Source organism: Kogia breviceps, chromosome 12 (genome assembly GCF_026419965.1).
Source record: "Kogia breviceps isolate mKogBre1 chromosome 12, mKogBre1 haplotype 1, whole genome shotgun sequence".
Classification (NCBI taxonomy): Eukaryota; Metazoa; Chordata; class Mammalia; order Artiodactyla; family Physeteridae; genus Kogia; species Kogia breviceps.
This window is the reverse complement of record NC_081321.1, coordinates 34,723,026-34,737,407: the sequence shown is the minus strand read 5'-3', so window position 1 is coordinate 34,737,407 and position 14,382 is coordinate 34,723,026. Positions and strand designations below refer to the sequence as shown.

Genomic DNA, 14,382 nt, shown 5'->3' with positions numbered 1-14,382 from the left:
ACATTTCTCCAAAGACATACAGATGACTAACAGGCACATAAAAAGATGCTCAACATCACTAATCATCAGGGAAATACAAATCAAAACCACAATGAGATGTCACCTTACACCTGTCAGAATGGCTATCATCAAAAAGACAACAAATAACAAGCACTGGTGAGGATGTGGAGAAAAGGGAACCCCTGTGCACTGTTGCTGGGAATGTAAATTGGTGCCACTATAGAAAACAGTATGGAGGCTCCTAAAGAAAAGAAAAACAGAACTACCATAGGATCTAGCAATTTTACTTCTGGGTATTTACCCCCCCAAAATAAAAACACTAATTTGAAAAGATACATGCATCCCTATGTTCACTTCAGCATTATTTACAATAGCCAATATATGGAAATAGGTAACCTAAGTGTCCATCCATATATGAATGGATAAAGAAGATGTGACTAATATACAATTAGTCACTTAAAAAAAGAAATGAAACGTTGCTATTGCAACAACATGGATGGATCTAGAGGGTATTACATGAAGTGAAATAAGTCAGACAGAGAAAGACAAACACCGTATGATCTCACTTTTATGTGCAATCTAAAACACAAAACAAAGACACAAACAAAACAAAATGAAAAGAGTTATAGATACAGAGAACAGACAGGTTGTTGCCAGAGGGGAGGGAAGTGATGGGGGCGAAATAGGTGAAGGAGATTAAGAGGTATAAACTTCCAGTTATAAAATAAATAAGCCACAGGTATGTAATATTAAGCATAAGGAATATGGTCAATAATATTGTAATAACTTTGTATGGGAACAGATGGTTACTAAACTTATCATAGTGATCATTTCATAATGTATGCAAATGTCAAATCCCTATGCAGTACACCTGAAACCGACATAATATTGTCAATCAACTATATTTCAATCAATCAATGTTAATCGCATCTAAAAAATAAAAATAAGCAAATAATATTAAATGAAGAGGGAAAAGAAGTCTAAGGCTGCACTGTATTTTTCAGCATTCCTGAAGGTTTTGTAGGAGGAGAGGCTTCAGGTTAGCTCGTCTGCCACCTTGTAAAAAGGAAGTTGTTCATAAAATGTCTAGATGTAAAACTCTGCCCAGGATGAGAGCCTTCTCTGCAGCAGAACCCTCCCCAACGACCTCACACATTTATGGAAGATGAATTAAGTTCATCTTGGTGACTTAAAGAATAAAGCAGCACTTTGGTGGCAGGAGGTGTGGAGGGAGAATCAAAGGTGAGAGGAGACTTTCCCCTGAGTGCAGGAAATAGGGATTGTCTCGGTCCCTTCTGCACATCTCTAACTCCCCTCTTTCCCTCTCCATCTCACTGCCTCTCAGCCTGGCCCCCCACAGACGGCTGAAACCACGAGTGAGTGTACACTTCAGGACACTCACTGTAATGAGAGCTCCAGGAGCACGCAACTTGACTCTTATCAAGCTAGCTCTGGCTAAAACTATCAGTTCTGATCAGATAAACCTAGGGACTTTGTTCTTGGTAACAAGGGATCAAGGGACTTTGGTTGAGACTAAATTTACAAACAATTCTAAAATTGGGGGGGGGGGAGGGAAAAAAGCAAATCATTCTAGGGAAACTTCTTTTTTTCCTTTCTTAAATCCTAAATCCACTCTCTGTAGGCCTAATGGCTTCTGTTTTGGAAAGGAGTTCTAAAATACATAAACACAAGTCCAGCCATCATAGAAAATCCTTGAAATCCTTTTCCGAATGGTTCTGGACCCATATTCCTAGAAAGATCCACAGACCAGCACAGGTTGAAATCCCCAATGCAAATCAGATTCAGTGTAAGGAGTCCAGAATTCCTCTCTACCACCAGCAATCCTCTGATATAAAACCAGTCAATCATGACATTGGTTAGCCTGTTGTCCTTTCTGTACCCTCTGGCTCCATCATTCCCTGCCCTATACAGGATAGGGCAATGCCTCAGGTAACATGGTGCTTCTACCCCAAAGGCACAGTGGTACCCACCTGCTCTAAGAACTGATTTTCCTCCAGGTTTGCATTCCTACATTAAAGCTCCCACTAGGTCAAATGGCATGTGTTGTTAACTGTTGATAATACATCTTTTATAAATGGAGATTTAATTTTTTAATCTGTAGAACTAAACCATTTTCCCCTTGCTTTGGATTTTTCTTTAAAAAGTAGCACCATTGGGGCTTCCCTGGTGGCGCAGTGGTTGAGAGTCTGCCTGCTAATGCAGGGGACACGGGTTCGTGCCCCGGTCCGGGAGGATCCCACATGCCGCGGAGCGGCTGGGCCCGTGAGCCGTGGCCGCTGAGCCTGCGCGTCCGGAGCCTGTGCTCCGCAATGGGAGAGGCCACAACGGTGAGAGGCCCGCGTAACACACACACACAAAAAAAAAAAAAAAAAAAAAAAAAGTAGCACCATTAAAGATGTCCTCTCAAGCAAAGATCCTTTTCAACAAAGATGAGGCATACTGGTGAAGAGTTCCAGAGTTACGTAAGAATATGGAATTTATGTAGTCTGAGAATAAAAGACAATCACCTTCAATTTTACTTAAGACAGATACACATAAATTCTAGACTAACTCTTCTCCTATTTCCTGCACATTATCTCCTACTTCTTTCAATTTTCAAATTCAGCTTGAATGATAAAAACACAAAGAAAGGCTAATGGCATATGATGACCGGACAACAGGATTGACCATCCATCGAATGTGTGCGAGCTTAAGAGCAGGCTGTATCACTAGAATTCACTACTTAATAGCTCAACCCCTTCTCTATTACTGCTTAAAATAGAGATTTAATCATAATGTAACTTTGGGCAAGTGACAAAACCTCTCTGGTCTTTAGTTTCTTGATCTGTAAAATGGAGATAATAAAAATACCTATTGCAGAGGGTCATTGTGAGGCTTGAAACAATTCGTGTCTCTTACTGAGTGGTCAATAACCGCTAGCTCTCACTAAGGTTAGCTCTGTTATTAGCTGTTGATTGTTTTACAATGTGCCAGGGAATATCTATTATTGCATTTAATTTATTATTTTTAATTCTGCTTCTTTCCTCAGAATAAGCACTTCTGGTTAGCACAAACCTCATTAGCTCCATATTAAAAAAAAAAAAAAAAAAGGTAGAATTAGATGAAAAGTCAACTTCAGAGCAAAGGATATATTCTATGTACATACACTATTCAACATTTTATTTCCAGCAACAGCTTAAAAAGAGTACGTTTTACATGGATCACTTTCTCTTCTGGTCCCAGGGCTGAGAATGCACAGTTCCTCTCAGAGAGACTTTTGATTGTCTTAGATAAATCCAAGAACACCATTACCTGGTTCCATTATACAGGCACTGTTCTAAGGCTGAGGCTTATTCTGACTAGGCATGGGTTAGAATCTGTAACCCCACCATTTAAAAGTAGACCCAGTAGGAATGGCGTCATTTGAAGCCCAAGAAATAATTACAGACAAAGCATTTTAATAACTTCCTAAAGCCTGAACATTTGATCTGTAATCAGATTCTTGAATTTATCACTTGTTAGTATGGACTAAAGTATAAACCTTGTGAAGTACCTGCTTTTCTTTTACTATTCATCTTTTTAATGGTGGGAAAAAAACAATAAAATTTTAATTGAGCTATCCCTCTCAGCAGTGAACAGTGGTGGATAAAATCTATACATAACATCAAAATAATTGTACCGTAGAACTGGCCAGCAGTCTTGCCTGGCCTACATTTAGAAGAAAAGGATATGAGCTAGCTTTCCAATCTATTGGGGAGGATAGATCAAAACCTTCTAGAGGAACCACTTCAGTGTACAACAAGTATCTAAAGTGGTTTCTTATTGTCTCTAATCTAATTCTTAAAGCTGTAAGTTAAGACATTCTGCTTACATTCTGCCCTTAAAACTTGTAAAGAGCAAACCAAGAACTGGAGAAAGTTAAAAAAAAAATCTACAATCTACTTGTTAGCACATCTTCATGCCATGGTGATTTGATTAGTGATTTGATAAGTATAGATTACAACCTTGGACTTAATACAGGGTGGCCCACTTTTAAAAAGGCCCATTTATAACAAAGGTCTCTCTGTTGGAACTGCCAAGAGAGTTTTAAAAAAAATGCCACCAGTATCAAACACTTTTATTTAGCCACGCATTGTAGAGCAATGTAATTGCAAACCTGGAGAGCTACATCTTAGGACAGTTCTACTGATCGTGTGATTATAAACAAGTCAAGAAGATTTCCTGATTCCCATACTCTCTGTCACTGTAATGAAATTACTACCTGCTTTCAAACTACTCCACAAAGACGATCTAAAGAATAAGGAACACTATATAAGTATTGCAAAGTGCGATAAGCTTCTAGGATAAAAGACTCTAAATGTCTTAAGAAAAATGCACAGATTATCCTTATTAGCGTAGAATATTTGTAAGGAAGATTTAGGTTACTATAAACTAAAAAATTATTGAATTCTTACAAGTTTCAAATATAACACTCACCACAGTAGAAAGGGGAAAGACAACCTACCCCATGTTCCCATCCATTAGAAGAATCATGTTGTATATGTGAGAAAATATGAAGAGAAAGAGAATTGTGCTGAAGAACATTGTCATCCACGATCCATGATCCTCTCGAAACATTTTTAACCGAAGCAACTGACCTGCAATATAAATATTATTGGAAATCAGTATACACTGTAACTCAAAATCCATACAGCTTTGCTTTATTTTAGTGAATCTCTATTATCTCACAAATATTCTGAAGTCTTTGCCCTAGCACTTGTCTTATGGGTGAAACCACTATCTAAGGTCCTTTTTGCTCTTTTGTACATAAATGATGAAGTCCAAGACAACCCCCATATCATCATCCTAGAGCAAACAAAACTAGTATGAGAATCTGGTATACAGAGATCACTCACTAGGCTGGCATGAAAACAAATTAATTAGAACACTATTACCTGCTATTTTTTATTTCACAAATATGTTTTTGGTTCATTTACTGAAACTACTTAAGTAAGGCAAATGGTAACGATGTTGCATAAATTCCATATAATTCCCTTTTGCTTCCATAGACCCATTCCCAATACTGGCCAGATGATAAAACCAAGTCATACTTCACTTATAAGAAGATCCAGTTGTTAAAGGTACATGAAAACATGAACGGTAAAAATAAATTCTCTGTCGTAAGAGACAGAAGGCTTAGCCTTACTCTTAGCTAAAATATTCATAACCACTTACTGGCTGGTGCCCAAGTCTGTGGGGTGTGTGGGGCCTGGTGGCGTGTGCATGTGTTATGGAGTTGGTATGGCTCCTAGCAAAACATAATTTCTACCCTGATACCTAAAATTCCATTTATAAAGACAATGGCTAAAATTGGAAAGGATGGTCAATTAATCTATGACAAAGGAAGCAAGAATATACAATGGAGAAAAGACAGTCTCTTCAATAAGTGGTGCTTGGGAAAACTGGACAGCTACATGTAAAAGAATGAAACTAGATCAGTCTCTAACACCATATATAAAAATAAACTCAAAATGGATTAAAGTTCAAAATGTAGGACTGGAAACCCTAAAACTCATAGAGGAAAACACAGGCAGAATACTCTTTGACATAAAATTGTAGCAATATTTTTTTGGATCTGTCTCCTAAAGCAAAGGAAATAAAAGCAAAAATAAACAAATGGGACCCAATTAAGCTTAAAAGCTTTTGCACAGCAAAGGTAACCATCAACAAAATGAAAAGACAACCTACTGAATGGGAGAAAATATTTGCAAATGATATGACTGACAATGAGTTAACACCCCAAATATATAAACAGCTCATACAACTCAACATCAAAAAAAACAACAAACAACCTGATTAAGAAGTGGGCAGAAGGCCTGAATAAACATTATTCCAAAGAGAACATGCAGATGGCCAACAGGAATATGAAAAGATGCTCAACATCACTAATCATCAGGGAAATGCAAATCAAAACCACAATGAGATATCTCACATCTGTCACAATGACTATCATCAAAAAGAACACAAATAACAAATGTTGGTGAGGATGTAGAGAAAAGGGAACCCCTATACACTATTGGTGGGAATGTAAATTGGTGCAGCCACTGTGGAAAATAGTATGGAGGCTCCTCAAAAAACTAAAAACAGAACTACCATATGACCCAGCAATTCCACTCCTGGGTATATATCAAAAGAAAAAACCCACAAAAACCCTTATTCAAAATGATACATTCACCCAAATATTCATAGCAGCATTATTTACAATTGCCCAGATACTGAAGCAAGTGTCCATCAACAGATGAATGGATAAAGAAGATGTGGTGTATATACACAATGGAATACTATTCAGCCACAAAAAAGAATGAAATTTTGCCATTTGCAACAACATGGATGGACTCAGAGGGTATTATGTTAAGTGAAATAAGTCAGACAAAAAGAGAAATACTGTATGATGTCACTTATATGTGGAATCTAAAAACTAAAACAACCTAGTGAATATAACAATAAAAAGAAAGCAGACTTAGATATAGAGAACAAACTAGTGGTTACCAAGAGGAGAAGGAAAGAGGAGGGGAAATATAGGGGTATAGGATTAAAAGGTACAAACTAATATGTATAAAATAAGCTATAAGGATATATTGTAAACCACAGGGAATAGGACCAATATTTTATAATAAGTATAAGTAGAGTATAACCTTTAAACATGTGCAACAATGCATAATATTGTAACATATAATACTGTACATCAACTATACTTCAATAAAAAATGAAGAAAAGAATGTTAAAATGCAAATACTTCAAAGAGGAAAATGTATTAAGATGAACACTAAAGTAAAAATTACTAGTATCATAATTAGTCCAGATAAATATTTTGATTTATGATAAAGAGAACTGAGAGCACTAGTATCCTGAAAGGTGAGAAAGATTTAAAAAAAAAAAAAAAAACAGGATTAAGAAAAAAATAAACATAGGTCACCCTGGCTTCTCCTAAGAGAAAGTTTATCTAAATAATGATAAAGGAGATGATTCACATATAGGAACTACAATTCAAACAGGGTAGGCCTGAAACCTTAACAATAAAATTTCTCACTAGAGAAAACATTCCCTTTTTTTGATGATATGTTAAAGGTATGGGGAAAATATGTATATTTCCATCTGTAAATATGGTCTCTCTAGGGACAGATAGTAGCTCTCATGTAGGCTACTGAGCATAGGAAGAAATCATCTTTTAAGATTTAACTACTAATTTTCCCTTGTCCCTTTCTTTCATTAAAATAGCACTTCAGATTTCATTTGGAAACCAGACTTACAGAAACACTACCCTAGCTAAAACTTTAAATGGAGCAAAAACGGGAGATTTGGTTACATTATCTGGTTACTTGGCCTGCACAAGAGAAGCAAAGGACAAATCTGAAAGTAAGCGGGAATGTGAATTATAACTGAAAGAAGAATGTGGAAAACGTTCTACTGAAGCAAAGGATACTAACACTGCAAATTACAGCCTTACAGAACTTGTTGATTAACTGAATCAATAATTATAGAAAGCCAGGGATTTGCAAGTCTCCACACAACACATTGACAGGAATATTATAAATAGATATTTAACACAGAATGCTTAAGAGTAAAAACCCATGCCACGAATATCTTAAAGCAAGCTGTAGAGAATATTATTTATTCTTTGAACAAATATTTAATGTGTGCTTACATGCCAGCTGTGGTTCTAGGTGCTGGAGATACAGCTGTGAGCAGGGTAGGAAGTGTTCAAAGTCAACCATCATTTGGATATTTAATGAAAATGTGATCTTATTTTAGACTGATTTGACTCAATGTCCCCTTCGCTGCAAGTCCTTCAGCCTTGACCTATTTATTTAATTCAGCAGTTGATATTGAAGAACTGCTAAGACCAGCAACTAGAGTTCTTGGAAAATTAAAAAGTGAATTTCTTTCTTAACATATGCATATGTCAAAAAATTCACTAATGGATGTACTTTAAAAGTCAAATAATAATGCTGGTGACAAGAGTGCTTTGCAAATAAAATACAGTGGGTTAACTGTACATGGCTGAAAAAAATACAGAGTCAGTAAAATGAGAAATGTGACAGTACCATTTATGCTGTCATCGCCAAACTCATTGCCTGGCACTCATTTCAGTCATTAGAGTCATTAGAACAAAATGGCAGGTTAACACAGCTTGCGATTCACTTGAAACACACAATAAAAGTGCTGCAATCTATTAAGGCCAGAACTGGTGTGACCCAAATGTTGAGTCAAATCACATTGAAAAAATTTCCCATAAGCTATTTCAATTTAACTCATTGAGTGTCCATCCTAATGATAGAAAGCTGTATACACAGACGGCCATCAGCTGATTCCCCATGCAATCTAACCAAACCAGGAACCTCAGAGTTACCCCAGGATGTCACATGAAAATGCACTATCTCCCCCCCCCCCGCCTGCAGTGTGACCATATATTTGGTTTCCCTGGGACATCAGTGGCTTATAACTGTTGTCCTAGAATAATTATTAATACTGCCCCCTTCCTTTCTGAAGTGCACTGGTTTTTTTTGTTTGTTTGGTTGGTTTTTTTTTGCGGTATGCGGGCCTCTCACTGTGTGGCCTCTCCCGTTGAGGAGCACAGGCTCCGGACGCGCAGGCTCAGCGGCCATGGCTCACGGGCCCAGCCGCTCCGCGACACGTGGGATCCTCCCGGACCAGGGCACGAACCCGTGTCTCCTGCATCGGCAGGCGGATTCTCAACCACTGCGCCACCAGGGAAGCCCCAGTGCACTGGTTTGGACAATAAGTTATATGCCACCTTCCCTATAGGTCACAGGATTCAGAGTTTTTTTAACACTTTAGAGGAGTTTCAGGAGATAACTGAGTGAAAACAGTCTTCATAGGTCCATAGAGGTAAAAGACATCACTAGGAGGGGTACATTTCTGACAAGGTGATAATGCCTTTTATTTTAATCATAGATATATTTGTAAATCTGAGTGTATGTTTATGTTACTAATAAAATCTGTCTTGCACTGTATGGACTATAACCTTTGATATGGTCAAGGTAATTGGAAAACAAATCTTAAAACAATCCGAAGCATCAAGGCGGTACCAAGCCTATATCTGTGCTGGAGGTTAGGGTTGGAGGGCACGGATTAATTGTTACGAACGTTGATTAAAGTAAACAGAAATAGCCTAGAACCTCAGAATCTTTCCTGGAGGTACAGTAGGTTTAGAACCACTAAGATGTCATAAGATTCTAACAAAGATAATGACCTAAAAGCATATTTTAAAATATATGATGAGCTCACATATACTGTGGAAGACAGAGGTAGATGAGTGTAAGAGAATTATGGAGAGACCACTTGGTTTCTTGGCTTTTTTTGCTGCTGTGTTCTCATCAGCAAAAGAATAGAAAGGAACATTTTCTTTGTACCTCACAGCCAGACTTTTACGCTAAGTTCTGGGTGCCTTTTCTTCAGGCATAATTTTCACAGAGGTCTTGAACAAAGAAATACACTAAACAATCTCTGAGGAGAAGGAGTCGAAGTGTTTGTGCTTCCAGGGAAGAGATCAAGGTACTCCTGGGAAGTTGTTAAGGCAAGATTAAATAGAGTGAGGGTGTCTAGATTCATTGAGGATACAACGAGTTCGGCCTCCAAGGTGACAGAACCTCATTTGGGTTTGATTCCCATGGATGCTAGTGAAGGCCAAAGTATCAAGGGTCATGGCCTTGGAATTCAGGTAAGGAGACTGAGCTGTCCCCAAAGGAAGGAGCCAACAGAGCAGCCACCCACCTTCATTAGGAACACAGTGACCTGGTTAGGCTGGTGGAGGTCATCGAGAGGACATGACAGCTGGCTGACCCAGGAGATGGACCTAGGCAATCGGAGGTTCCTCACCCCCTCCCCTGGCCTTGGAATGTACATTCTGCTCACCATACCCCCAGTGGGACCGTTTTCAAGAAGACAGTCTTGAGAGAGCAATGTGCTGTTGAGACCATCTGCACAGAATATGTGACGAACCCAGTTAAGGCCTCTGTATAAACTTTTGACCCTGGTGGGCAGGTATAGAGATCTACTTGTCTTGCGGCCGCTCAAGACAAGCCTCATACATAAGTTCCTTGGCTTGCTAAACCTACCAATCTGGAGCAGTGTGCCTCTTTCTTTGGTCTGTCCTTTCCCTCTGAGAACGGGGCCAGTTTCAGATTTCACCCAGGAAGTTCCTGAGGTTGCAAACCTACACTCTCTTAGATGGCACCATTGTGCTAAAGAAGAGGCAGAAGACCATCACTCAAGCAGCAACGGGAGAGGGGAAGACAGGTAAATGCAGACTCAAGGATTTGTTTCCAGGACGCCTATAAGCCCTGGGACTGCTTTAAACTTTATATATTAAAAAGATGATCTAAGAAATTACCAATTTTGTACTCTCTGTTCACCTTGGTAAGCGGGAAGTCCAAGCAAGATTTATTTAATTTAGAGGGAAAAGTATGGCATTACACATACCACCCTGACCAGGAAATACGAAAGGAGGCATTTTCCTCAAGAGGACGCTAAACTGAAGTTAACACTACTATCCATTAAGTCTTCTGCTGCAAAATATCTTACATATGGTTCAGCCAATTATAATGTATACATAATGTGTACATGCAACTACTTAATGTATACATAGATATACATAAGAAACAAATGTAATCTGCAGTTATTTAAAGGAATATATTTAATTTGTTGGGGTCAAAAAGCAGTCAAAATCAGCATAGCAGGCATTTAACATACCAGTAAGAATATTTTCTGTTGCAAATAATAAAAACAGTGGTTCCAAACCCTTGCTTTTAATCACTACAGAACACTTGGACTTCAGATGTGCTCCGAAAATGGTGTTACAAAAGTTATAAGTTAAATAAATATCATTTTAAAATTAAAAAGCAAAAATGAAAAATAAAACAAACAAAAAACTAATACCAGCTTAAACTATAAGTCTATAGGCTTCTCATGTTTCCTAACAAGGGTATTTGTTCCCTGAACAAAAAATAGTTTTCTCCTTACTATAAATGTTTAGAAAATATTGTAGATTTAGTTTAACTAAACAATAATATGACTTCAAGAAAGGCTTCATCCAGCACTCAGACAATATGACCAAGGTTTGATTTATCTGCATTTCCCAGCTCTGTTCCTTCAGGGTGGGGTCCCATCTCAGCCAGCCCCTCCAGCACATTCATACATACTCTTTGTAATCCTAAAATGACTGTAGCAATCCTGACAGATGTGTCTTCATTTCTGTCTGGGGAGGAAAGCATACTGCTTTTGCCCTAGCATTTCTTGAGAAGTCATGTGATTAACTCCACTTGGGCTTGTTTGGGTCCTGAACCAATCACCATAGCCAGAGTTATGAAAAGCAATGATTAGCTAAGTCTGTGTCACATGCTCCACTCCCAGAGCCAGATGACATTAGTTTCCTAGCGCTACATTGATCCACAGATGCAAAGCAAGTATGGCAAACAAGTTGAAAAATGTAGAGCCCTAAGATGAAAGGTCCCTGGGTCCTTGAATCACTCCTTGGAACAGAGATGCCTGCCATGTTTGGGGCTCAAGTGAGTGAGAAATTCAATTGAGATGTAGTCAGTTCTAGGTTTTGTAGGGTTTTATTGCCGCAGCTAGCATTGTCTTACCAGATACAAGATGACCAGTGAATAAAAGGCCCTGAGAGGGTAAGAAAAAATGGGGTTAAAAATGGCCCAAGTGGGGCTTCCCTGGTGGCGCAGTGATTGAGAATCCGTCTGCCGATGCAGGGGACAGGGGTTCGTGCCCCGGTCCGGGAAGATCCCACATGCCGCGGAGCGGCTGGGCCCGTGAGCCATGGCCGCTGAGCCTGCGCGTCCGGAGCCTGTGCTCCGCAGCGGGAGAGGCCACAGCAGTGAGAGGCCTGCGTACAGCGGCAAAAAAAAAAAAAAAAAAAAGGTCCCAGTGGAATCTTTACTTCTTTTTCTTTTTTATGTCCCTAGTACTCAGCAAAACACATGGTAAAATATTTATATTGGATGAAATACTGACGGGCAGATTCTAAAAGGAAAACTAAGACCCGTCCTCAAGTCCTCCAAAAGAAAACTTGTACAAGTAAAATACGCAGGAAAACACATCGTGTTGGCAATGACGTAGTCATCACTCAGACCGCTCAATCTCAAAGACCTAATGCCCAGGACTGTATAGTTTGTTGTCTACTGTGCGTGCACCACACCTGTCTACAAGCTGCAACACAGTGAGGCCATATTTGTCTTCCTCACCGCTGGTGTCCCCATGGCACTGACACATAGAATGCTTTAAAGGAATAAATATTTGCCCAATAGATTAAAAAGGAAGGGACACACAAACAAATGAACAGACAATATTCCGCTGTATGACTAAAAGCCCTCTGTCTTTGTAAATCTGGTGCCTACCGCACCCGCCCTGTGAGCCCCGTGGGGCCCCGCAGTTCTTCAAGCTTCGCCTCCTCTTCATTTCCTCCCCATAAATTAACTACCTCCTGAGATCTATTCCCTCCTACTCAGCATGAAGCTCCTGTTTCCTTATCAGACTTTCTTTTCTGCAGCACCCTTGTTTCTTGGGCACCCCAGGTTTATTTTATACTTGCCCTTCACAACCCCAACTCGGATTCAGAGCTACAATTTGTTTTCTCCAATTTCAGTAAACTTCTGTGGAAAAAGCTACACAAATGGGTTGATAAGCTACTACATCATCATGATTCCCAACGTCTGCCGCTACCACAGCACTGCACATTCATACATCCATTTCAAATTTCATCTCCAAACTCCTACTAAGCCTCTTTCACTCTCAGAATATGACCTTAGTCTCAACCTCAAGAAAATGTCGCTACTACTGAGTATGCTTTCCTTCAACCTTCTTCCCACTCACATTTATCCACTTATCTGCTTTCTCTGTTATTCGTACTTTCTTCTTCTGTTTTTCTTTGTGCTCCTCCCGCAAAAGAGACCACGTGTGCCTTTCTAAAAACATACCCTCCTCTCTCTTGGTGCCTTGCTTCCTCATTCATTCTTCCTCTCCTTTGTGTTTCCAATCTCTCCCACTCTCCGGGTTCCCTTCCCTCTGCCTCTAAAGCCTCTTAAGTCCATCCTATAAACAAGGCTTTCTTGACCTCATATCCCTGAACTCCCATCCATTCAACTTCCCTTCTCATCCAGACTTCAAGAGAGAGTAATCTTCATCAGCCCCACTCACTGAGATCTCACTTGCAATGCAAACACTCTATTGAAATTCTTCTGGCAGATGTTAATGGCCCCCACCACTGCCAAACGCAATACAAATATACTGGCCTTTAACTTACAGGACATTTCGGCTGCATGTGACACTGCAGTATCCACTCTGTCCTTTTTGACACTCTACTTCTTCAGCTTCCCCAACACCAAATACTCCTTGTGCTTTTTCCACTTTGTTTATTCTTATCACTTTGGGGGGCATCTCTTCTGCTTGTCACATAAACGATAATGTTCCCCATGGTCTGCCCTCAGTCCTTCTCCTTGTCATACCACTACATGGTCTTGAAATGGAGCAGGACCCTATGGCCCTTGCCCCCGCCCATGTCCTCGGCCTGCCTTTTGTCTGTGGAAAAACTTTAGCCACAGAATAAGTTTAATCAGAGAGGGCTTCCCTGGTGGTGCAGTGGTTAAGAATCTGCCTGCCGATGCAGGGGACACGGGTTCGAGCACTGGTCTGGGAAGATCCCACATGCCGCAGAGCAACAAAGCCCACGCGCCACAACGACTGAGCCCACGTGCTGCAACTACTGAAGCCCACGTGCCTAGAGCCCGTGCTCCACAACAAAGGGAAGCCACCGCAATGAGAAGCCTGCACACCACAACAAAGAGTAACCCCCACTCGCCACAACTAGAGAAAGTCCACGTGCAGCAACAAAGACCCAACACAGCCAAAAAAAAAAAAAAGAGTTAATCAGAGAAGTGAGAAAATGCAGAAACAAAGGAAAACAGTCAAAGGAGACCAAATAATAATAGTTTAATCATTAAGCACAGTCAAGGACATTTAGTTCCTCCTTAAGGTCTATAGATAGTATTCTGAGCCATATCCTATGAGCTGTTTTGCAGATACTGAAGCCCCCACCAAGTGAAGGAGGATAACTACATGATGACCAAATTGAAGCCATGACATAAGCTGCCACAATTCCGAGAACTGGCCTCAAAGAAATGGGAGCAAACCCTGGAACTAAAGATTAACTGTACTTAAAACAACCAAGATGATGCTGGTCAGACTACCGATGACCAATTTCAAGATGACTGTCAGAGCTGACTATACTGTTTCTGCATGTAGCCCCCTCTTTCTGTCTATAAAAGCTCTTTCCCCCTGATTGTCAAGGGGGGTGTCGGCCTTTGGACAGGA

General features: G+C 39.8%; 1 protein-coding gene across 8 annotated transcripts in view; it reads right to left on the bottom strand.

Moving 5' to 3' along the window:
* TMEM117 (transmembrane protein 117) overlaps nt 1-14,382 on the bottom strand; it is a 536,895-nt gene that overhangs the window by 434,160 nt on the left and 88,353 nt on the right. For 5 of the 8 annotated variants that reach the window (XM_059081600.2, XM_067009093.1, XM_067009092.1 and 2 more), the window contains one exon: nt 4,505-4,637. The exons of 1 other annotated variant lie outside the window; for it this stretch is intronic. In XM_059081600.2, coding sequence (XP_058937583.1) covers nt 4,505-4,637 — 133 coding nt within the window. Of the gene's footprint in view, nt 1-4,476; nt 4,638-14,382 lie in introns of all 8 variants that reach the window. 2 more of the 8 variants (XM_067009097.1, XM_067009098.1) reach the window with 1 other exon arrangement.